This window comes from Poromitra crassiceps (assembly GCF_964638095.1).
Source record: "Poromitra crassiceps genome assembly, chromosome: 2".
NCBI classification, from domain to species: domain Eukaryota; kingdom Metazoa; phylum Chordata; class Actinopteri; order Beryciformes; family Melamphaidae; genus Poromitra; species Poromitra crassiceps.
In genome coordinates, this window is record NC_139624.1 from 60,395,696 (window position 1) to 60,419,083 (window position 23,388).

Consider the following 23,388-nt stretch of genomic DNA (forward strand, 5'->3'; position numbering starts at 1 on the left):
TTCACTCCTGCACTTTCTTGATACATGAGGTGATTTCCCCTGTAATCTTTTTATGAATGAGCTGACCATTCGCACCTTTTCCGGCTTGCTGCGACGACGCTTTCAAATGGAGGCGGGTTGCCAGGTAACCCGGCGCTGTTACTACCTCCCGTCGCGGGACAAAAGGCGTAAAACAATTGTCCACCAAAGCGCGTTCACGACTTTCACATCGGAGGCGCAAATCCTATTTTCCGTGCATTTTTCGGCTTTCAAGGCCGGTGTGAAAGAGCCTTCTTTCTCTCTCTCACTCTGCTGTCCTCTCTCTCTTACACTCTGCTGTTCTCTCTGTGTCTCTCTCTCACTCTGCTGTCCTCTGTCTCTCTCTCACTCTGCTGTCCTCTCTCTGTTACACTCTGCTGTTCTCTCTGTGTCTCTCTCTCTCACTCTGCTGTCCTCTGTCTCTCTCTCACTCTGCTGTCCTCTGTCTCTTTCTCTCTCTCACTCTGCTGTCCTCTCTTTCTTGTGCTCTGCTGTTCTCTCTGTGTCTCTCTCTCTCACTCTGCTCAGGGAGTTCCCCAAGCCCCAGTAGCCGACGATTTCTCCGCATACTGGCCTCCTCTCTCAGTGCACCTGAATGCAACATACAAGATACGCGCTGAATAAGTGTCCAAATGTTCATGTCATTCTGGCCAATACTCCACTTCTGTTATAGCATTTCAGTCTGGAATATGGAATATCTTTCAATAATCTTTATGACTAAAAGGCTAAAAGTAATCTCATGTGTAAGAAATGACTGTTCTACATTGAAGTAAACAATTTAAATAATTAACTTGTTGGTTTTGGATTTATTTAGCTTCAAGAGTGCATTTTTGTTCGTGTGACCCTCAACACAGGCTTTGAGAATCCCGGGCCACTTACTGATACTTATGCTTAAATTAACCCACTCATATTCTGGTTTATTTCAAGAAAAACATTTTGGCCAGTGGAGCTTCTAATTGGCTGGTAACTTAAAAATCTAGCAGCCATATTGGCAGGTGGACAAAAAAGTTAATTTCAAGCCCTGCAGGGAGAGCAAGTGGTGACATAGGAGTGAGTGAGAAAATGATCAAATATTGGTGTTTAAGACTGAATAATGACATCACAACTGTTAATTTAAAATGAGTTATTCCTCTAAACCTGACTTCAAATGCCCCAAATTTTTCCGCACCAGCGCCGTTCGGCCCCCAACCCTCAGCAAAATCTGGCCCTCTGGTGGCGAGGACATTTTTTTGTGGTCCTCTATCAAACATACAGTTATTAGTATTTTCTTTGTTCTTAAAAATATACATTGCCTGTTTGTGTTTTGCAATATGGATAATGTTTTATTTATAATTAAATTGAGCATTGGGCCTTTATAAGAATGTTTATTTGTATTATTTCAATTGTCACACTCATGGATACATATTTGAGGTTTGTTTATTAATTGGGAAAAGGACCACCGGAACAAACGCCGTGAACATGAGCCGGCTACTTTTTCAATCTGACTGGCTACTCCAAAGTTTGGGGAACTCTCTGCTCTGCTGTCCACTCTCTGTTTCTCTCTCTCACTCTGCTGTCCTCTGTCTCTCTCTCACTCTGCTGTCCTCTGTCTCTCTCTCACTCTGCTGTCCTCTCTGTCTCTCTCTCACTCTGCTGTCCTCTCTCTGTCTCTCTCTCTCTCTCACTCTGCTGCCCTCTGTCTCTCAGCTGTCCTCTCTCTCTCTGCTGTCTTCTCTGTCTCTCTCACTCCCTCTGTCCATCACTCTGCTCTGCTGTCCTCTCTGTCTCGCTCTCACGCTCACTCTCTCTCTGCTGTCCTGTCTCTCTCCCTCACTCTCACTCTATCTCTCTCTGCTGCTGTTCTCTCTCTCTCTCTCTCTCTCTCTCTCTCTCCAGTCTCCATCTGTTGTCATTTAACATCTTCCATCACCCCACATCAGTCATGGATGTGTGTGTGTGTGTGTGTGTGTGTGTGTGTGCGTGCGTGCGTGCGTGCGTGCGTGTGTGTGTGTGCGTGTGCATGTGTGCACCTGTAGTAATAGCAGCATCTGTATGATAGAGGGTGGCACTCGGGCTCGGGGGCGGGACAGCGCCTCGTCCAGTTTCAGGTTGAGGGTGATGATGTTCCTGAAGTGCAGCAGAGCCAACTGACGCACGGACGGCTCCTTACCCTGAGCGTGCACACAACCACACACACACACACACACACACAAACACACACGCGCACACACACACGCACACAGACACACACACACACACACACACACACACACACACACACTGATTCTGTTAGGATTTCTAAATGGCCAATGGAGCCAGCAACATTCCAGAATTCCGGCCTTATAGAATATTTACCGGCCCAGTCAAAATGTATTGAAAAAAGATAGATGTCATTATTTCTTAAAGGGGGACTTACCCCCCAGATATGTAACAAAACGGTGATTTGAAAAAACCTATGGGAAAAACCAAGAAATGATATATACTCTTGTCTATATTATACTCTTTGGCTGTGCTCAGCTCAGGAATTTTTTCCGGAAATCGGCGCCATTACAGTTTGCCCACCGCCTCGAAAATAATTTATATGAGAGCTGCAATATCTTTATAAATATCAACAACAACTAGCCAACGCTGGTGGCCTGTATGGAAACAGCGTTGCTCAAAATGGTTGAAAGTTATATCAATTTGGCCATTCAGTGGCGAACTAGAAATTTAATTATTTTTCTCCCATGTATGTGTGCGGCGGCATGTCTAACTACGTTAGGAGAGACTAGTGACGCGAGAGCACAGCACAATAATGAGGACAAACGCCCCGCTCTCACGCTCATGTAATCACAATGCGAGATTTCTCCACGTCATTCCCTGGTCCAACTTGCGATATACCGCGCCATGAAATCCGTTTTTAATTTTCGTTTGGGGGCTTTTCGTGATTCTTGTTAAAAAGTTACTGCACCTCTGATTTTTCCTCTCGGGCGCAGCGCAGGGCAGAGCTGCAGAGCTCCCACCTCCTCCTCCTCGGCCCATTCAGTCTGTCCAAACTCAATACCGATCTAATCTCAGTATGAGATGCAGGGAAATATATTATAGTAGCCGATGTGTTTAGCGCAGCTTTGTCACGTTGTCACGTCGTAGTATAGCTTTATATTTTACATGTGCGCTAAACTGCGATGAGATTTGTTTGCGGAAATGTCAGACTGTTCTCACCCCATGCCCAAGCCCCCGCCTCGGGCATGAGAGCCGAGGAGGGCTGCTGCTGCTGCTGCGTGCGGCCCGGAGCTTAGGGCTCGTGCATGAGCATACGACTCTCTCCCGCCTGACTGGCCGGGAGAGAGTGCTTCCAACTCGGACTGATAATATAAACAACATCATTTGAGCTTATCCAGGTAAGATATTAATAAAGTAATGACACATTCAGCGGGAAACTAACTATAATTAAGACATGTGCCAACTTTGACGACGTTTGGTTCAGTATTTTAACACATTGAGTGCCAAGGACGTCTGTGGACGTCCTAAAAAAAAGTAACGAGGAGTGCCAAGGACGTCTGTGGACGTCCTAAAATCATAATTCATATTATTCCATAATTCTGCTGTTTAAGGTCGTACCTAGCCAGTGAGCATGAATCCCTTCAAGGGATCACACGGCGCCACCTTAAACATCGTCACAGGAGCTGCTCCACCCACCTCAGATCCTTTACTTTGTACAGGAGACAGCGGAGAAAGCCGTGGAAACCGATGCATGCTTTCTGCCAGAGCCGTATATATTGCTCTGTCTACAGCGGAGAGTGGGCTCGGCTGCATCCGCGCTCACAACTGAGCTCTTATGCTTCTATCTATCTCCACACGATTTCCTAGAAAGCCAGCATCCGAAGCCGAACGGCCAAGCCTTTTCGTTCAGTCGCGTTTGCCAGCGCGCATCATTTCCTTGATGGGCGCTGGGATCTGTCCGGGGCAAAAACGGAGTCGAAAAAACAAACTCTGTGCGTGTGGGGAGGAGCCCGCAGCTCAGAGGTGGAGAGGGGGAGGGGGGGGGGGGGGGGGGGGGGGAGGGGTGTGTGGCACACACAGGCTGCACAGAAACCACAAACCACACCACACGCCACCACATCAGAAAACACCAGCCAGAGTCAGTGAATGTGCTCGAAATTAGAGTGCAAAAGGTATTCATAAAAGGGACTGTATCTTGGAAAGTAAAAAAAAACGACAGAAAACCCTTGAAAGTGCACTTTTTTGAGAGGCTGTCATTTCATAATGGAACTGTCTAGAAACAAAATTTCTTCTTTGGAAGAAGCAGGAGTGTTCAATGTTTCATTAAAGTCCAGCCCCGTTAATATAGCCATAATAGAAAAAATTCTATAGCTGTTTTCAACTGAATGGAAGTGAATCTGGCACAGGCTCCAGACAATTTTACTGAAGCGCTGTGGCACTCAATGTGTTAAGAGCAAACAGGTTTTTTTACTTCCTGAAAAGTTGCTGTTTTGGAAATTCGAGGTCCTGGAACGACAGCGACGATATATGGAATTCTGGACAAAATCATATCTAGGCTACATAAAAAAAATCAGATTTGCATCTGAGAGACCAAATCTCATCATAGGGCTCCTTAGTATGAAAAAGGTTGGGAATGATTTACAGCAACACAATGCCATGTCCTTCCTTTTATGATTATAGTGGCGTTTATTGATAGTATTGTGTTACATAGGAGTTGGTAGGAAAATAACAGGTGATTGTAATCAATTAACAGGTGATTAACAGGTCAAGTGACATCATGGGAATAGGCTTGGAGTTGTGAGGAGCCGGAAGGGTACAGGGGGAGTAGGGGAGTAACTATCTTGAAATCCCATAGTCTTTGAGGACAACGTGACGTCAGGTTGTACCAAATCTCCCATTCATTTGAGGGCAAAAAAAAGCAGTGTTCCACCCATAGAGGGCGCTTATGCCAGTTATGCTGCTGAAAAATGATACAAATGGTAGAATGGCAACAGTTTGCTCTCAAATGTGGAAATTTTGACCAGCATTCTTCACACATCACCCATAAAGTCATATATATTGGTTAAATGCTGAAAAAAAGTGTTTTGGGGGTTAGTTTCACTTTAAATATATTATATATACCGTATATTTAAGCAATATAGCATGAGAGCAAGTGTGTTGTGGAGAATATATCCCGCTGATAAGCTGTTATAACAGCTTATCAGCGGGATATATTCCACAACACCACGCAGCTCGAGTGCTATATTGCTTTTATAAAACGGTTTCCAAGTATAATAATATAATAATAATAATACTATAAGTCCGACTGGCATGGTATTCTGAGTCATTCTGAGTCAGTTGAAACACTACTGTAAGGCGGGACCTCTAGCAAGAAGATAGACGTGCGGGTGATTTGATTGGATCGTTCTGGAGACTGAAGTCGACATTGGCCAATCCTGGCGCTTGCTGAGAGCTTTTCGCAAAGCCCGACACCAGAGCCGTATGCCGACACCAAGTAACGTTACGTCTTATTTAGAAATGCGGGGTTAAGAGTGAGGGCGCGCGAGAGAGGGGTTAAGACATTAGCCCGCGTCTATTCTTGTACAAAACATCATTTTCTGCGAAGTATTAGTAAAGTTATAAGCGAAGATCGATTCACAAGGATCTGAAAGCTGTCTCCGCCATTTTGTTTTTGAGGTACTTTTAGTAAGAGAGTTGCGCCATCATGCGTCCATAATGACTCATTGTACAAGACTTGAAGGACTAGTGACCCTCCATACAGCAGATCAGGAGAAAGCTGTTTGGCTCGAGCGCAGCGCTGCCTTTTAGTAAGAGAGTTGCCATGGCAACCAATAACCCATGGCCATGGGTTATTGAACTCGGTTACTGGAATTATACAATGGCTGTGAACCAATCAGATTGCTTGATTTGAGAGAGCCGTTTTATAATATATATTATAAAACGGCAAGCGCCAGGATTGGCCAATGTCAACTTCAGTCTCCAGAACGATCCAATCAAATCACCCGCACGTCTATCTTCTTGCTAGAGGTCCCGCCTTACAGCAGTGTCAAAACAAAAAGCTACTCGCTTGCAGCCAGACGCATGATGGCGCAACTCTCTTAGGCTTTGGTTACCTCAAAAACAAAATGGCGGAGACAGTTTTCAGATCCTTGTGAATCGATCTTCGCTTATAACTTTACTAATACTTCGCAGAAAATGATGTTTTGTACAAGAATAGACGCGGGCTAATGTCTTAACCCCTCTCTCGCGCGCCCTCACTCTTAACCCCGCATTTCTAAATAAGACGTAACGTTACTTGGTGTCGGCATACGGCTCTGGTGTCGGCCTTTGCAAAAAGCTCTCAGCAAGCGCCAGGATTGGCCAATGTCGACTTCAGTCTCCAGAACGATCCAATCAAATCACCCGCACGTCTATCTTCTTGCTAGAGGTCCCGCCTTACAGTAGTGTTTCAACTGAATCTATCAGAATAAAATGGCAGTCGGACTTATATTATTATTATTATTATATTATTATACTTGGAAACCGTTTTATAAAAGCAATATAGCACTCGAGCAGCGTGTGTTGTGGAATATATCCCGCTGATAAGCTGTTATCCCACGAGGCCGCAGGCCGAGTGGGATAACAGCTTATCAGCGGGATATATTCACCACAACACACTTGCTCTCGTGCTATATTGCTTAATTATAAAACGGCTCTCTCAAATCAAGCAATCTGATTGGTTCACAGCCATTGTATAAATCCAATAACCCACTCCAATAACCCATGGCCATGGGTTATTGGTTGCCATGGCAACTCTCTTACTAAAAGCCTTTGGTTACCTCAAAAAAAACAAATGGCGGAGACAGCTGTCAGATCCTTGTGAATCGATCTTCGCTTATAACTTTACTAATACTTCGCAGAAAATTATGTTTTTTACAAGAATAAATGCGGGCTAATGTCTTCTTTGCAAAAAAAAAGGCTGTTAACCCCGCATTTAACCCCGCATTTAACCCCGTAACGTTAGTTGGTGTCGGGCTTTGCAGAAAGCACTCAGCTTCTCAGCAAGCGCTGAGAATGCAGCGCTGCGCTCGAGCTGCCTGTCGGGCTTTCCAGAAAGCTCTCAGCTTCTCAGCAAGCGCCAGGATTGGCCAATGTCAACTTCAGTCTCCAGAACGATCCAATCAAATCACCCGCACGTCTATCTTCTTGCTAGAGGTCCCGCCTTACAGTAGTGTTTCAACTGACTCTATCAGAATACCATGCCAGTCGGACTTATAGTATTATTATTATATTTATATTATCATACTTGGAAACCGTTTTATAAAAGCAATATAGCACTCGAGCAGCGTGTGTTGTGGCATATATCCCGCTGATCAGTTGTTATCCCACTCGGCCTGCGGCCTCGTGGGATAACAACTGATCAGCGGGATATATTTGTCACAACACACTAGCTCTCATGCTATATTGCTTAATTATATTATTATATTTTTTTAGCAAATAAAATCTTAATTTCAAATCATTTTTGTTGGCATTTATTTCAAAAATAATGATCTAACTATTCACTGCGGTCTGCGCTTGCAGTGCAAAGGGAGCGAGGCACATGCCACTCCTTATTTAATTAATTAATTCAGTTCGGGTTTGCAGGCCCATTACGATTAAACAATAAAACACAAAAAACAAAAGCTATTATCCAATCGTTCACCAAATGTATTTTATTGTAGTGAATGAACTCTTCACAAACTTTGTGAATTGAACAGTTTGTCATATTCCTGTTTAATTAAGACTAAAGAAAGACACTGGCGGGCCTAATGTCTCTTTGCATCCAAGAAGGTGAAATTAAATGACTTGAAAAATAATCTAAATTAAGAACCAGTTCCCTACCTGCGGCAAGCCAGAGATGAGACGTGCAGTCAGTCAAACCTTTAAAAGTAGCCTATATTTTCTGAAGCGGGTCTATTGACCACGATGACGAGGCTATTAAAATCCGGCTGCAGCTGGTTGACACGCGGGCATCCAACTCGCATTCAGAATGGACTTATAGCCTACTTCACAACATGAGAATATTTGCTTTACTTTAAACTGAAGGGCAAAGATAAGAATATTAGCCGTGTTACTTGTAGCCTAGGCCTACACGAGAACGAAATCCCTTGTTGCGTGTTGTGAGCTTTGAGATGATGCTCCATAAAGTCGTTCAGACAAATAAATGAAAGCTGCTCAATACTCCTCCTTAAATGGCAAATCAACTGAGGTTATTTAGTAGGCTATTTATGCTGAAATGATGTTGACATTAGTAGGCGAAATTAATGGACATAATAATAAGCTTTACAACATGTCAGAGAACCTCTCTGTCGCTGCTTTTCTCGCAATACGCCCGCAGCAGTGTCTTCACTGATAAGCGCTCCGCTACATGTGCAAAGCTGAAGCCAACTTGCGATTCTTATCAACCCAACTTTTCCTCGCTGAGGCAGCTTCTCATGGCTGTTTAGGACCATCGTTACATAAAAATAACTGGCCAAGGGATGTCTGCGTTGACATTTCGGTCTCTTGTGGTCTCTTGTGTCAAGCCAAAGCGCTGTCTGCCGCGGGATGCTGCAGGTGTGGCTTTTGCATGGCGCGTTACAGTTAAAGAGCGTCTGCTGTATTTTTTCCCTTTTTCACGAAACACTCAACATAACAGCGTGGCGAGAATATATAATATATTTAAGTCTATATTTAAGTTGTAGCTTATGGCAACATCACTGGCTATAGGTCACACAATATTAGACTATTTTATATAAGGAATTTATTTATTTGGCACATTTCCAACCGCTGGCGACCTTTTACAGTAATTTGCCGGCCCACGGCAACAAATATCGGCTAAAAGCCGGTAATTACCGGCTAACGGAATCCCTGACTCACACATGTAAGCAACACATACGTACTGTACAGACATTTAAACTCAGAAACACACTTGCACCTAACCCAAAAACCCACTGTACACACTAGCCATGTGTAAGAAGAGTAGGCTAATGTGTGTGTGTGTGTGTGTGTGTGTGTGTGTGTGTGTGTGTGTGTGTGTGTGTGTGTGTGTGTGTGTGTGTGTGTGTGTGTGTGTGTGCGTGCGTGCGCGTGTGTGTGTTTACCTGTACAGGGTAGAAGATGGCCTGTAGCATTGACAGAACATCACAGAAGAAGAAGTCCCATGTCTCAGCCAGAGAGTCCAGCAGCTTCTGACCTATAGTGCGCAACAAGGACGACGATCAACCAATAATCAGGGAACCAGGAAGTTACCATGAGTGGGTTGATACAAGACAATATAATGTGATTTTGCTGAAGAGGAACGCTGCTTTGCCGCAAATCAGGAACTATGTTCGATCCAAGATTCATATGAATGAGCATGTTTTTTTCAATGTTTTGCTGAGCCTTCCTCACTCCAAGCATCTGATTTCTAGATTTGTATGTTTGTTTGACAACTGCACCATGGCCTCTACTGAGAGGATTAGAGAAGGATGGCAGGAGGAACTTGGCATTGAGTTATCTGACATTATATGGGATAGGAGTCTGTCTGTGGTGCAACTCTGCTCAGTTAACAGTAGACACCAGCTGATCCAATTTAAAGTCACCCATCGTCTTCACTATTCTGAGCACAGGTTGCACAGGATCTTCCCTTCTGTCTCTCCGCTGTGTGACAGGTGTCAGGTGTCGGAGGGCACTCTGTCTCATGCGTTCTGGTCCTGCCCTTCACTGACGGGATTCTGGACTAAGGTGTTTGGGCCCTACCTTCCCAAAAGCGCTAATTTAGCGTTTGTGCTCGTTTAACGCCGTGCGCAATGCAAATTGGGAGCGGGCACAAGCGCATGTCTGTTATAATTGTACTGGGCATAGGCATGCCACATGCCAAAGCAGGCATTTCAGCGCTAAAATGTGGGGATAGATGGCATTATCCTATCGTCAGCAGCACGCAATTACTTTGCGCTAAGAGCTTTGAAAAGGACCTCTCATGCGCTAAATACCTCGCTGCGCTGGGAGGGCAACATAATCTACGTGCAGCGCAGCGCAGTGCAAAGTAAAATTCCTTTTGGATATGTCATTACGCACAGCCTTGCCACGCCAGGACATCAAATTATGCTGCTAAAATTGGGTATTAGCAGATAATTCAGTGAGGCAATCAACTATAACTCACTGAGAGACTTTTATCACATCGCAAAGAGGGAAATGAATTGAGAAAACTTGTTGGACAATGGACATAGGTCGTTAGCACCACAGACGATCTGTCAATAAGCTCTCTCCATCTCTCTCTGTCCTCGCACAAGTCAGTACACTCTATTACGCATGGAGAGAATTACAGCATATTGCATGCCTCGCATGCACAGCCATTGCGAGATGGGAATCTGATTGGTTTTGACTGACGTAATGCCCAGCATTGCCTGGCCACGCCTGTGAATAATTATGGTAGTTAAAGGCCGGCTTTCCTGATTTTCAACCATATTTGTGTCATTACAATGTCAGTAGTTGGATTAGATAAGCAGCCTTTACCTCCCCTCACTCAACCCTCCTGGCTGATCTCCCTTATCTCTCACATATTTAGTACACCACTCTGACCCGTTTTACATCACGACCGCGTCAGAGCGGTGTACCACACTTGCGGAAGATGAGCAGCTTTAAACTACAAGTCTTGTGAGGGTGTGCCGCCATGGTTCCGCCTCTAGAGGTCCTCCACGCCCCTTCACAGCTTCTGAACCAAAACAAAAGGCAGCCATTTTTTTCCACCGCATAGCATAGGCTAGCTAACGTTAGCTCCCCTAGCTTCTTGCAAAGAACCATGGCTGGAAGAAATATTTCTGGTGAAATTGAAGAGTTTGATATGGATGAAGACGATTTCCAAAGTGTGCTAATAAACTCTGACATTCAGGGCTACTTAACGCCATATGAGCCAGACTACAGTGCAGAGGAATTGCGGAATTGTATGTAAGGAGAGGCAGTTGAACAGGCCGCCGGAGACGAACCAGAGGCCGGGGCCCCGAGGCTCACCGTGCGGGGACACATTTTGCATCGTGCCGCTGCCGATGGATCGCTCTGCTACAGCGAGAGGCCAATTTCTTCTTGAAGAAGTCACTGTGTAAGGTGTGTAAGTTTGCATGAAAGTTTTGGACCATAGATCGTTAGGTTTTAGAGACTAATTTTACACGAAATTACAATAAAAAAGTTGAACCAAAGATGTATCTGTTATCGCTATTATAACGTACTAAGCATATAAGCATATAGTGGGCAATTGCAGAATTATGGCCAGATATTAGCTACTGTGAGACAACAATGTATAGCCACCCCTATGTTACTTTTTCATGTCAATCCCTGAAGCATTACTTTATTTGCACTCCTACAGCAACGTTTATCTTGGGTGATGTTGGCACTGTCATGCTGGAAGGCCTTGTGGATCTCCTTCAGGTGGACTGGTCTTCGGTCTCTTGTCCAGCAGCAGCAGATGTCATCACCGTCATCGAAGTCTTTATCCACGTTATCGATGATTATTTATAAAAAATCTCATTGTGTAAATATTCTGTGAAAGCACCAATAGTTAGAGAAGGAAACCTCTCTTTGCATTTTATTTTGGTTTGTGTTTTAATAAAAGTACTTGTGCTCACATGTGGCTTTGATTTACCATTACAAATTTAGCCCAATTTGTAGAAAATGCAGATTTGAACAGGTCTGTTGCTGAGGCTATAAATAAAGGACTGTATGATAATATATCTTGCTGGTTCTGATTTGATTTTAAACTTCACTCCAGGTGTGTCAGTTAAAACACAGAAGCAGACAACTTTTCTTCTTTTACGACTTTACTTGACTGAGCAATTGAAGGACATGGGCGTAGTTTACATGTGTAGGTGGTTCTGTAAAGAAATAAAATATATATATGCATTACTATAATTACAATACTAAACTAATCCACCACAATGCCTATAGCATCATTTATACACATATCCACACAGTATATACACTATATACTGACATAATCCTATTATATGTACACATATTATGGCAAATAACAATCACTAATACAGGGCAAACATCTGGTTCTAATATAATCTTAGTCATATTCTTAGTCTCCACGATGCACCCGACATAGGCACGGAGTATGGCATTCCATCAATCATTCAATCAACAGCCACGTGCACTAGGAGCGGAATCCCTCACGCATCCTTATAAAGTAACTAAATCTCCTACATGAATACAAACTTATGCTTTACATTAACTGAAATGAACTGACAACTTAAACAGTGACATGACTTACAGGTCTCAGGGACGCACGCACACAGTACTAACTGGGATCAGTCTCTGCACCGCGGACATGAACCATGCTCCTCCTCACTCGCTTCCTTCTCTCTCTGTCCGCCCGCACTTCACCTCTCCTGCGCGTGCCCGCTACAGCGCGTGCCCGCTCCAATCCCCAGCGCGTACCTGATCCGCATCCTTGGTCAACGGCGCTGATAGACAACCTTTTGTACAGCCGCCCCCAAATAGCGGTAGCTATTTGCTCTTAGGGAAGGCCACTCACTCCGGGAGGGGCTGGGTTGGAAGGATGGTCTGCATCGTCTGGTATAGCTGGGAGGACAACCATGCGGGCCACCGGTCGGGTGTAGATCTTATCCTTTATCCTCACATCAGCGGATCTCACATGACCATCTGCACTGGGGTGCACTTTAACCACTCGTCCGATAGGCCAAAGTGACCTTGGTAGCTGGGGATCTACCATCATGACGACCTTGTCATCGGTGAGATTGTCTCTGATCAGTCCGCCACTTCTGGCGGACTTGCAACCCAAGTAGGTAGTGTCTTATGAAGCTTGACCAGAAGTGGTCCGTCAGGATTTGAGAGTGTCTCCACCTGCGTCTGCTGAGGAGCTCCGTATCTGAGTAGACCACCTGAGGCAGGGAGACATCGAGCCGCCCCATCAACAGAAGGCTTGGGGTCACAGGGTCGAGATCTGCAACACTAGACGAGACATAACCCAAGGGTTTGGAGTTCAACAGGCCCTCCACTTCAATGAGCACCGTCCTGAGCACCTCTTCAGCCTGTGGTTGAGCACCTACGGTGGTGTAGAGTGCCTGCTTCACCGAACGGATCTCCCTCTCCCAGACTCCTCCGAAGTGTGGAGCTGCAGGTGGGTTGAAGTGAAAGGCTATCTTCACCTTAGCAAGGCTCTGTTGCAACTCAGGGGACAGTGCCGCAAAGGCCTCTCGTAGCTCCTTCTCTGCTCCTCTGAAATTCATCCCTTGATCCGAGAACAACTGAGCAGGAGTCCCTCTGCGGGCGGTAAACCTCCTCAGGGCCATCAGAAAGGAGTCGGCGTCGATGTGGGTCAGGAGGTCTAAATGCACAGCCCGGGTGGTAAGGCACTTAAATATTATCCCCCATCTCTTCTCGAGACGCCGCCCCACCTTGACCTGGAATGGCCCGAAACAGTCCATACCAGTGGAGTGAAAGGCTGGCTTGAAGAGGCGCAGGCGAGCAGCTGGTAGATCGGCCATCTTGGGGATCGTAGGTCTGGACTTCCATCGATGACACTCTTCACAGGTGTGCTGATGGCAACGGATAGCCTCGCGCCCTCTGAGTATCCAGAATGTGCGCCGCATTTCCGCAAACACCCGCTCAGGGCCAGGATGGTGCAGACGACTGTCATAGTCCTGTATCAGCAGTTTGATGGCAGGATGACTGGGATCTAGGACGATGGGATGCAGGGTGGCATGGTCCAGGTCTTCAGATCTGCGTAGTCTCCCGCCGACTCGGATGAGCTCGCTTGACTCATCGAACTCCGGGGCCAAGGTAAGTAAACGGCTACTAGATAGGACCGACTTACCGGCTCTCAAGAGGCGCAGCTCATCTGGGAAGCAGTCCTTTTGGGCTCCCTGGAAGTTTCTGGTAGTCGGCAGCTGTAGGACTGCTGTGCTGGTCTGCCGCCCCGTGGAGCGCCCGTGCCGAAACATCAAGGAGCTCCCTCCAGGTGTTGCACTTCTCCACATCTGGAATTTGTGGCTCTGTCACGGTGGATGTAACTCCGCAGAAGGCTAACTTACGGAGTTCCAATACCTCCTCTTCGGCTGAAGCAGTCGGTTTCACTGGCCACTTGTCTGGTGCTTGGAGAAGGAATGGCGGACCCTGGCTCCACCTATTGGGCTCTGCAAGCTGTCTCAGGGTCTTTCCTCTTGTGATGTCGTCTGCCACATTTCTCGCTGAATCCACATAGCGCCATGCACGGAGGTCTGTAAGCTCTTGGATCTCAGCCACCCTTGTGCCGACAAAGACCTTATAGCGGCAAGACTCAGACTGCAGCCACATCAACACAGTCGTGGAGTCTGTCCACAGGGTGACTTGACTGATCTTCAGTGTGAGCTCCTGTTGGATCACCGTGGCGATCTGGGCTCCTACCACAGCTGCACACAGCTCCAGCCTCGGCATGGACAGCAGGCGTTTGGGTGCTACTCGTGATCTTGCCATGAGGAACGCCAGGTAGATCTTTCCCTGAGTGTCCTCCGTTCGTAGGTATGCCACAGCCCCATACGCCTTTTCGGAGGCATCACAGAATATGTGAACCTCACGTGTGACACTGGCACAGTTGACGTCTTCAGGGGTGTAGCATCTAGGTAGACTGATGGATGATAGAACCTGTAGCTCTCCTACCCACTCGTTCCAAACATCTAGAAGCTCCTGTGGGAGAAGAGGGTCGTCCCATTCCCTCTTTTTGTCCCAAAGACGCTGGACTAGCACCTTAGCTCGGGTTGTGTACGGCAAGATGAACCCAAGAGGGTCGTACTGGCTTGCTAGCACCTTGTACACGTTACGCATAGTTGGCACTTCGTACTCCACTGGTCGATGCTTGTACGCAAAGGTGTCTGACTGGAAATGCCAACTGAGCCCGAGGGTTGATTCAGGAGCATCTTCTCTTGCTTGGGTGAGCCAGAGATCCAAGCTGTCTGATCTGGCTTCCTTCGGGAGGTGATTGACGACACTGGCAACATTGCTGGCCCACTGGCGCAGCTCAAATCCGCCTGAGGCTAGGACGGCCCGTAGACGGTCCACAAGCTGTCGGGCCTCCGCTGGTGTTGGCAGGCTCTGGAGACAGTTGTCCACATAGAAACTTCTCTCCACTGAGGACTGAACATTGTCTCCAGGCTCACTGTGGTCCAAGGCATGCTTCTGCAAGGCATAGATCGCACAGCATGGACTGCAAGTAGTGCCGAATGGCAGCACCTGCCACTCAAAGATGTCTGGAGGGTCTTCTCTTTGCATGTCGCGCCACACGAACCGCAGTAGGGGCTTGTCTTCAGGTAGTAGGCGGACCTGATGAAACATCCCCTTGATGTCACTGCTGATCGCGACGGGATGTTCTCTGAAGCGTAGCAGTACCCCCAGGAGTGAGGCACCAAGGGTCGGTCCAGGTAGGAGGGACTCATTCAGGTTCAGGCCTTTGAACAGGTATGAACAATTGAAGACAACGCGGTTCTTCCCATTATGGCTCACCATGTGGTGCGGGATGAACCACGATTCCCCATCTTTGGTGAGCACACTGGGTTCGAGCTTGAGCACGGAGCCTGCTTGAACTAACTTATTTATCTCCGTGTTGTAAGCGGTGCTCCGCTCAGGATCCTTAGCCAACCGCCTCTCTGTACTCCGAAGGCTTGGCATGACTGCCTCTTTAGGAGCCTGGAAGTGGGGCATATCTTTCTTACGGAGCAGTGGTGTGGCATAGCGGAGTACTCCGTCCATCTCCACCCGTGTAGTCTTCGCTTCAAGCAGGTTGATCGCCTCTTGGTCCTGTCTTGACCTGGTCACCACTTTCTCCTTCCTGTATGGCAGGGCGTCGAGTTGCCATAGCTTTTCAACGTTGCGGAAGAGCTCTGTGTTGGAAGAGATCGTGGACGTAAAAAGGCACTGCTGCGGTTGTAGTTGCTGCTCCACTATCCGTGCCGGGCCCTGTAGAGTCCACCCTAGCCTAGTTGGGATGGCGGCTGGCCCACCTGGAGGGCCCAACCGCACTGGCTCAATGGGGGTGATCAGATGTGGATGGTCCGCACCAATGAGGACAAGTGGGCTGGCGTTCTCAAACTGCTGTAGGGGGAGACCTGCAAGGTGCTTATACCTCCTCTGGAGACTCGCTACTGGATAAGAATGATCCGCTAATCCCAGGTGAGCTGCTGTGAAGGCTCCACTGATGCGGAAACTTCTCTTGGGCTGTGAGGCAGGTGAGACGCAGAAGGATACTGTGGCCCCATGAAGAAGTTGAACGTCCTGGCGGATGGTTCTGAGGGCAAGGTCTTCTGGCGTGCCCTCCAGTCCAAGCTTCTCTGCCGCAGCTGCAAGGAGCATTGTACGCTCAGACCCGTCATCTAATATAGCGTAGGTATCCAGGTGGCGCTTACCATGATACAGGGTCACTCTGATGACCTTCAGCAGCACGCGGTTGCAGTCAGTTGGTCGATCTAGGTAGAGTACCTCTGTGGCTGGTCTGACGAGGCAACTCTTCTCTGTTGGCTCCTCTTTAGGTGCTCGGCTGTTGACCTCATGAAGGACTTCCAAGTGTTTGCCTTGACAGATGCCACAGAGCTTCTTGAGAGTGCACTGTGCCGCCTGGTGGGACCTTCCGCAGCGCCAACACTTGTTGTTGGACCGGATCCATTCACTGACTTGGGCCTTGGTGAGCCTCTGGATGGCTGAGCACTGGTTGAGGTAATGTGCGTCATTGTCGCAGTATGGACAATATGCCTTTGCTCTAGTGTGTCTCTTCTCCGGAGCGGCAGAGGATGTAGCCCCTTTCCCATAGGCCTCTTTGGCTCCATGTAGAATGGATGTTGTGCGCCTTCCAGGATGGCCCTCTGACCTCCCTCTTTGATTCTCTTTCTGCCCTTTGCTAGGCAGCTGGCCATCAAAGTCGTGACACCAAGACTCATACTGAAGACATTCGTAGAAGTCCTGAAGTGTGTATGTGGATCCTGGGCCACGGAACATACACCGCCGAAAGTCTGCCCTCATCTCCGGGGGCAGCTTACTGAGTAGGCGTGCTACATGAGATCCACATCTCAGCTCACTCTCACCTTCGGGACCTAGGGTCTTCAGCATTCCCACCAACGACTGGACTTGTAAGGCAAACCTCTCAAAGGCAGCAGTGTCACTGCGGCGAACATCAGGTGCATCCATGACACTGGCTATCTTCTTCAGTGCGACATGATGTGGCTGCCCAAACCTTTCATTTAGAGCTGCCATGGTGTCTGAATACGGAGTGTTAGAGTGGAGGTATGAATCCGCTACCAGACATGCCTCCTCTAGCTTGAGGTGATCAGTTAGGACCTGGTACTTGAAGAGCTCTGTTAGGTCATCTGGCAACAAGTTCTCCAGAGCGATCTTCAAGCGGGCGAACTGGCTTGGATCTCGTCGGCTGAAGTCCGGTATAGTAGGTCGGGGTCCCCTATAGACCAACTCTGCTCAGGCGGGCTCACTGTCAAACTGTCCGTATGACAGCTCTCCTGGTCTAGGCCGTTGTGCAGGTGGATCTCGTCTGGAGATTGCTGGTTGAGGGGGGGCCCGAGGTGCTGCAGGCATATGGGTCCGCGTGGTTGAATAGCGCTGAATTGGTGTGGAGCTGGACTGTGGGAAATGATGGCGAGGCTCCTCATACACTGGCTCCATATGTGGTAAGCCTACCTGTGGCGGAGCATCATTGTAAGGAGACATAGCTCTCATGGCAGTTGGTCTGCTCTGGGACACAACATGGGAGGTGGTATTGAGCTTGATTTCCTGGATCTCTTGCATCACCTTTTCCAGGAGGTTGGTCACGCTCCTTTGTGACTGCCCTTCTGGCTCTAGCCAGGCTGGTGGTGGTGGTTCAGGCCACTCCTCCTCCTCTTCCTCTTCTGCTGTGGACATGAAGTGGATGGGCGGAGGACGGGGTTTGGGCCATTCACCTGGAACTGTCTGTTGGCTAGGAGGCCTTGTGGGGGCATGACTAGCTGCAGCTGGCTGTGCTTCCTTAAGGCTGCATACGGTCTGCACAAGCATCTTCATGTCATCTCTGAGTGAGTGGAGCTCCTCAAAGTCTCTATGCATGCCTAGCTGAGATTGGCGAAGCTGTGTATTTTCCTCCCGTATCATTTCTAGCTCCTTGTTAACGGCATGTGAGCTATACCGATCTTCATCCTCTCCGTCACACCAAGGTGAGTAAGGGGTGGTCTGATGAGGGGTGAAAGAGGTCATCTTGGCTGCTCCCTCTAGCCGTTGGTACTCATCCTCTTCTCGCCCATACTCATACTGCACTGTTTTAGAAGGACGTGTAGTTTGTTGTCTACGTCTGGGATAATCAACCTCATAATCATCCAGCTGACGTGGTGGATATCTAACCCTCCTCGGTCGGGCTCCACTACTGTATTGTTCCATCCTTATCCTGGAGTAAAGCTTAAGATCCGGCTCGAAGGACCTCAATGACCTAACGACGGGACGGCACTAGCTCGGGAGGTAGAGCAGGTCGGCCAATGACTCAAGGGTTGGCGGTTCGAATCCCGCTCCCTCCCAGCTGTTGTCGTTGTGTCCTTGGGCAAGACACTTAACCCTCATTGCCTCGTATGAATGGGTATGAATGTCTATGAATGTTGGTGGTGGTCGGAGGGGCCGTAGGCGCGAAATGGCTGCCACGCTTCCGTCAGTCTTCCCCAGGGCAGCTGTGGCTACATCACCCGTAGCTTACCACCACTGGTACGAATGGTGTGAATGAATAATGATTCCTGTGAAGCGCTTTGGGTGTCTAGAAAAGCGCTATATAAATCCAATCATTATTTAATGTTGCTGAGGCTATAAATAAAGGACTGTATGATAATATATCTTGCTGGTTCTGATTTGATTTTAAACTTCACTCCAGGTGTGTCAGTTAAAACACGGAAGCAGACAACTTTTCTTCTTTTACGACTTTACTTGACAGAGCAATTGAAGGACATGGGCGTAGTTTACATGTGTAGGTGGTTCTGTAAAGAAATAAAATATATATATGCATTACTATAATTACAATACTAAACTAATCCACCACAATGCCTATAGCATCATTTATACACATATCCACACAGTATATACACTATATACTGACATAATCCTATTATATGTTCACATATTATGGCAAATAACAATCACTAATACAGGGCAAACATCTGGTTCTAATATAATCTTAGTCATATTCTTAGTCTCCACGATGCACCCGACATAGGCACGGAGTATGGCATTCCATCAATCATTCAATCAACAGCCACGTGCACTAGGAGCGGAATCCCTCATGCATCCTTATAAAGTAACTAAATCTCCTACATAAATACAAACTTATGCTTTACATTAACTGAAATGAACTGACAACTTAAACAGTGACATGACTTACAGGTCTCAGGGACGCACGCACACAGTACTAACTGGGATCAGTCTCTGCACCGCGGACATGAACCATGCTCCTCCTCACTCGCTTCCTTCTCTCTCTGTCCGCCCGCACTTCACCTCTCCTGCGCGTGCCCGCTACAGCGTGTGCCCGCTCCAATCCCCAGCGCGTACCTGATCCGCATCCTTGGTCAACGGCGCTGATAGACAGCCTTTTGTACAAGGTCTAATGGCAAATATGGAATATCACCCAAGGAAATACCACGGTTTAATGCCAACAGATAAACCATACAGATTTGTTTAATTGTCAACACAAAAAAGGGAGCAGAGACATGGTTTTCAAGTATAACACAATGTACAACTTTTATTCAAAGACAGGATTGAAAAATATAGTTCACTTGCAGTCACCTCAGACAAGACTGGACACTACGTTAAAGTCTGAAATGTACCTAGATTTGCTAGCTAGAATAATTGACATTTCAGCTTGTCACCTGATGTCAGTACAGTACTAGGAGTGCATTAACGTTCATATTTATATTATCGTTAGGTCAAACACACCTTAACGTTATGAGTGCGGCCGTTTGTCCATGATCAAGTCTAGCATTTCGGTATATTCAGTGTGTGTGGAAAGGAGAGTTAGACAATAGGCTAGCATTATTAGCACAGATGGCTATGGAAAACGCTATTTACAGTCCAATGGTCAAATGTTAGCAGTGACCACTTTTCATTCACTCACCGAAAAAAGCGGAAACCACCCTTCTTTGAGGTACGGTTAATACAGCCAACTGCATCGCAAGAAGGCATATAGGCCCCTATTCTCCCACAGGCCTTCGGCGCTAAAACGGGCCTTCGGCGCTAAAAAACGTGCCTTGCGCCTGTCTCGGGAAGATATCAACATGGCTTTAGGCTGGTAAATGCGCTTTACGCTGAATGGGCGTGGCGCACTCCCTGAATGGGCGAGAATGGGCGTTTCGGCCTTAAATGCCGGCCTAATGATATCTTCCCAACTGGCGTAAATTTAGCGCTTTGCGCTTTTGAAAACCAGGCCTATTCAGTGCGCCAGTTGAGCGGGGCGCTCCTCTGCCTCTCCCCTGTCACCCTTCTCTGTGTCACTCCCTCTCTCTCCTCAGTCTGACAGGCACAATACGACTCTCTCTCTCTGACTCCCTCGCTCAGACAGACACAACACACGTCCCATAGGAAAAAGAAGTTGTAAGTTCACTGCCTGTGAAAGGTCCCAGCATGCATTGTGCTACTCCATTTCGCTACTAAATAGCAACCAAATGAGCCGAAATAGATATAAAGGTAGATCTAAATAATGTGTAATGGTAACACAACCTGCAATTGTAGAACATTTCAATATTGGACCAAATAAAACATCGAAATGAAAACACCACCCTATGTGAAACATATATGTCATATTGGGGCTATATATATCCCTCGTCGATTTAACGTGATTTAGATAAGTGACAGTGTAACGCGCTTCTACTGTCATGTCCTACTGTGATGTCCGCTCCAATAAATTGGCTCTACTTCACATTTTAGTTTTACAATAAAAACACATTTATGCAATGACTTTACATAATGTAGGGTATATTTATGTGCATCATCCTACCTGCAGCAGGGGAGAGAAAACGATATCTTTCTGGACTAACTTTCACCAATCTAATTAATCTCATCATATAGGGATAGGCTATATTTTTCTAGCTGATGCGTTTAGAACAGTCTTTTCACTTTGATCTTGCTATAGTGTAGCGTATTTACATGCTTGCAGTATTTAAACTGCAGTTAGATTGGTTTGAGAAGCATAATAATATGGAATAATAGCCTATATATGGAGACAGACAGACGGGATGAAGGGAGGGGGGGGGGAGCAGAGCGCTTGGCTTTGTCTGGTTTTACTGGACCACTGGAATTAGAGCTTAAAAGGCAAGCATGTGATTCGTTTATTGCACTTATCCAATGAGCAGACGGTGCAGAATTTTACGCTTAAAAGGCGTGGTTGTAATGCTTTAGGCTGCGTGTAGCGCCAACACCAAGATATCAAGTGCGCTGGTCCACGCCCACTGATCAGCGCTGCGCCAGGCGCTCGCCGTAGAAACTACGCCGATGCAACGATAGGGGCCATACTGTCCAATATTGACTAAAAGCCACAACGCCACAAACGCCAATATAACAACATATGTCTTAACGTTAGCAGATATTACAGTCCATGGTTAGCAGACACCGCTAACAGCCCCCTTGAAACAAGCTGAGCCAGTCTCGTTCTGGAGGAACCCAGCTGAATTCACGTTGGATTATGATATCAAGCCTTGATCCATTTTTATTTTACTCCTTAGCAGTGTGGATCTTACAGGTATAGTCCTCCTCTTTGAAATGGCGACTGAAAAAACCAAGATCGAAGCGAGCTTGGTAATGTAGCCGTTCAGTAGCTATGCTATTGTTAGCTATCCAAGCAAAATGCCTTCTTCTTCTTCTTCTTCTGCTATTGTTTTATGGCGATGCCTTCTTCTTCTTCTTCTTTGAGTTTTATGGGGGTTGGCAAACATATATATGTGCATTACCGCCACCTACTGGAGTTTGATATCAGCCAAATGCCTGAGGGGTGGGCGTGGACTTAGAAAACCACGAGCCCAGTGCATTGTGGGAAGTGGAGGATTTCGGCACCCCGCACCCGCCCCTCCCCCCCCACCCCACGCCACCCCATAGAGTGTATTTTCTTTGATTTATCAGGCTATGAACAACCGATTCAAAAAATTTCAACGGATTCCAACTCCATAGGTGCGTTAGATTTAATAAATCTTCATATTCACCACGGTAAAGCCATCCTTTAAGACCGCCCAAATCCCGTTTGAGTAGGCATTTTGGGGCGCAGATGATTTTGGCACGGCTCTAATTTGCACCTGCGACATACGTGCCGTGAACGTTTCCGCATCCCCGCCGAGAATTGCATCCCCAACATATTTCGGGGCTGTTTTAACTTAGAAATCAGGGAGGTCACGTCTACCAGACAATTATATCACTTTTAAACAGTTACATTTCTGTATAAATCATTACAATGATGCTCCCGTGAGGTGGCGATGTGTTTCTTTGCTGCTGGGCGGGGGTGCAAAACTCGTCATTCCACCTGGACAAATACGCAAGGCGGACTGTTATCTTGCCTGCGGTAAGGCATGCGCAAATAGGTGCGCAAGCGCTAATAGGGGATATCGCCTGTACGAAGATAGGGCCCTTTGACTGGTACTCTAAGCCCTACAAAATAACCCTTCAACCGGAGGTAGAACTGGCCATCTTCTGCTGTTCGGAGTCCGCTCTGAACTTCCCTACAGCTGTGCAACAGTATTTGACACTGGGGACAACTGTTGCAAAAAACTAATTTTAAAGGAGTGGAAGTCCCCTTCTTCACCCTCTTTTCAACTGTGGTTGATGGATATGATCTGTGTTATACGGATTGAGAGACTCAGGTCCCTGAGAACCAACTGACTTGGAAAATGTCTAGTTATCTGGAAGCCGTTTCTAGCCTACCTCGATGAGGTTAGGGCCGATGGGTGACTCACCCAGTTGATTCCTCTTATACCCCTTTTACGGGATTCCGTGTACATCTCTTACAAGTGCATAAGCACCTTATGTAGCACCGTGTTGCAATATTGAATGTTGGTGATTTTTGTAGGTTATTTTCTTTCTTTTTTCCCTTTTCCTGTGTCTGAGCCTGTTTGTCTGTTTTGTTTTGTGTTCTGTTCTATAAAAGAATTTGAAATTTGAAAAAAACAAAAACAAAAAAACGCTGCTTTGGCATCAGTGTAGTATGCAGAGGTGCTCATTGAAGCTTGATTGGCAAGAGCCAGTTTGAAATGGTTCGTTCGTTCACTTACTCACTATTGCCCATGTGGTGTTTATTAAGTGAACTATAGAGCCAAAGTGGAACGTCACTTCCTGCTTCAGCACTATACCAGAGATTTTCATCCACCATTTATTTTCCCATAGACATTTCGTAAAATGCTAATAAAAATAGTTTTACTTGTTCAAACCAAACGGTTCAGATATATTTAGAAA

The 23,388-nt window shown here is 46.8% G+C and overlaps 1 protein-coding gene across 2 annotated transcripts in view; it reads right to left on the reverse strand.

The window, feature by feature from the left end:
- LOC310797544 (proline-rich protein 5-like) overlaps positions 1-23,388 on the reverse strand; it is a 98,001-nt gene that overhangs the window by 16,098 nt on the left and 58,515 nt on the right. For both annotated transcript variants that reach the window (XM_083659927.1, XM_083659926.1), the window contains exons 6-7: positions 9,081-9,172; positions 2,028-2,168 (exon numbers count right to left, since the gene is read on the reverse strand). In XM_083659927.1, the coding sequence (XP_083516053.1) occupies positions 2,028-2,168; positions 9,081-9,172 (233 nt within the window). The remainder of the gene's footprint in view (positions 1-2,027; positions 2,169-9,080; positions 9,173-23,388) is intronic.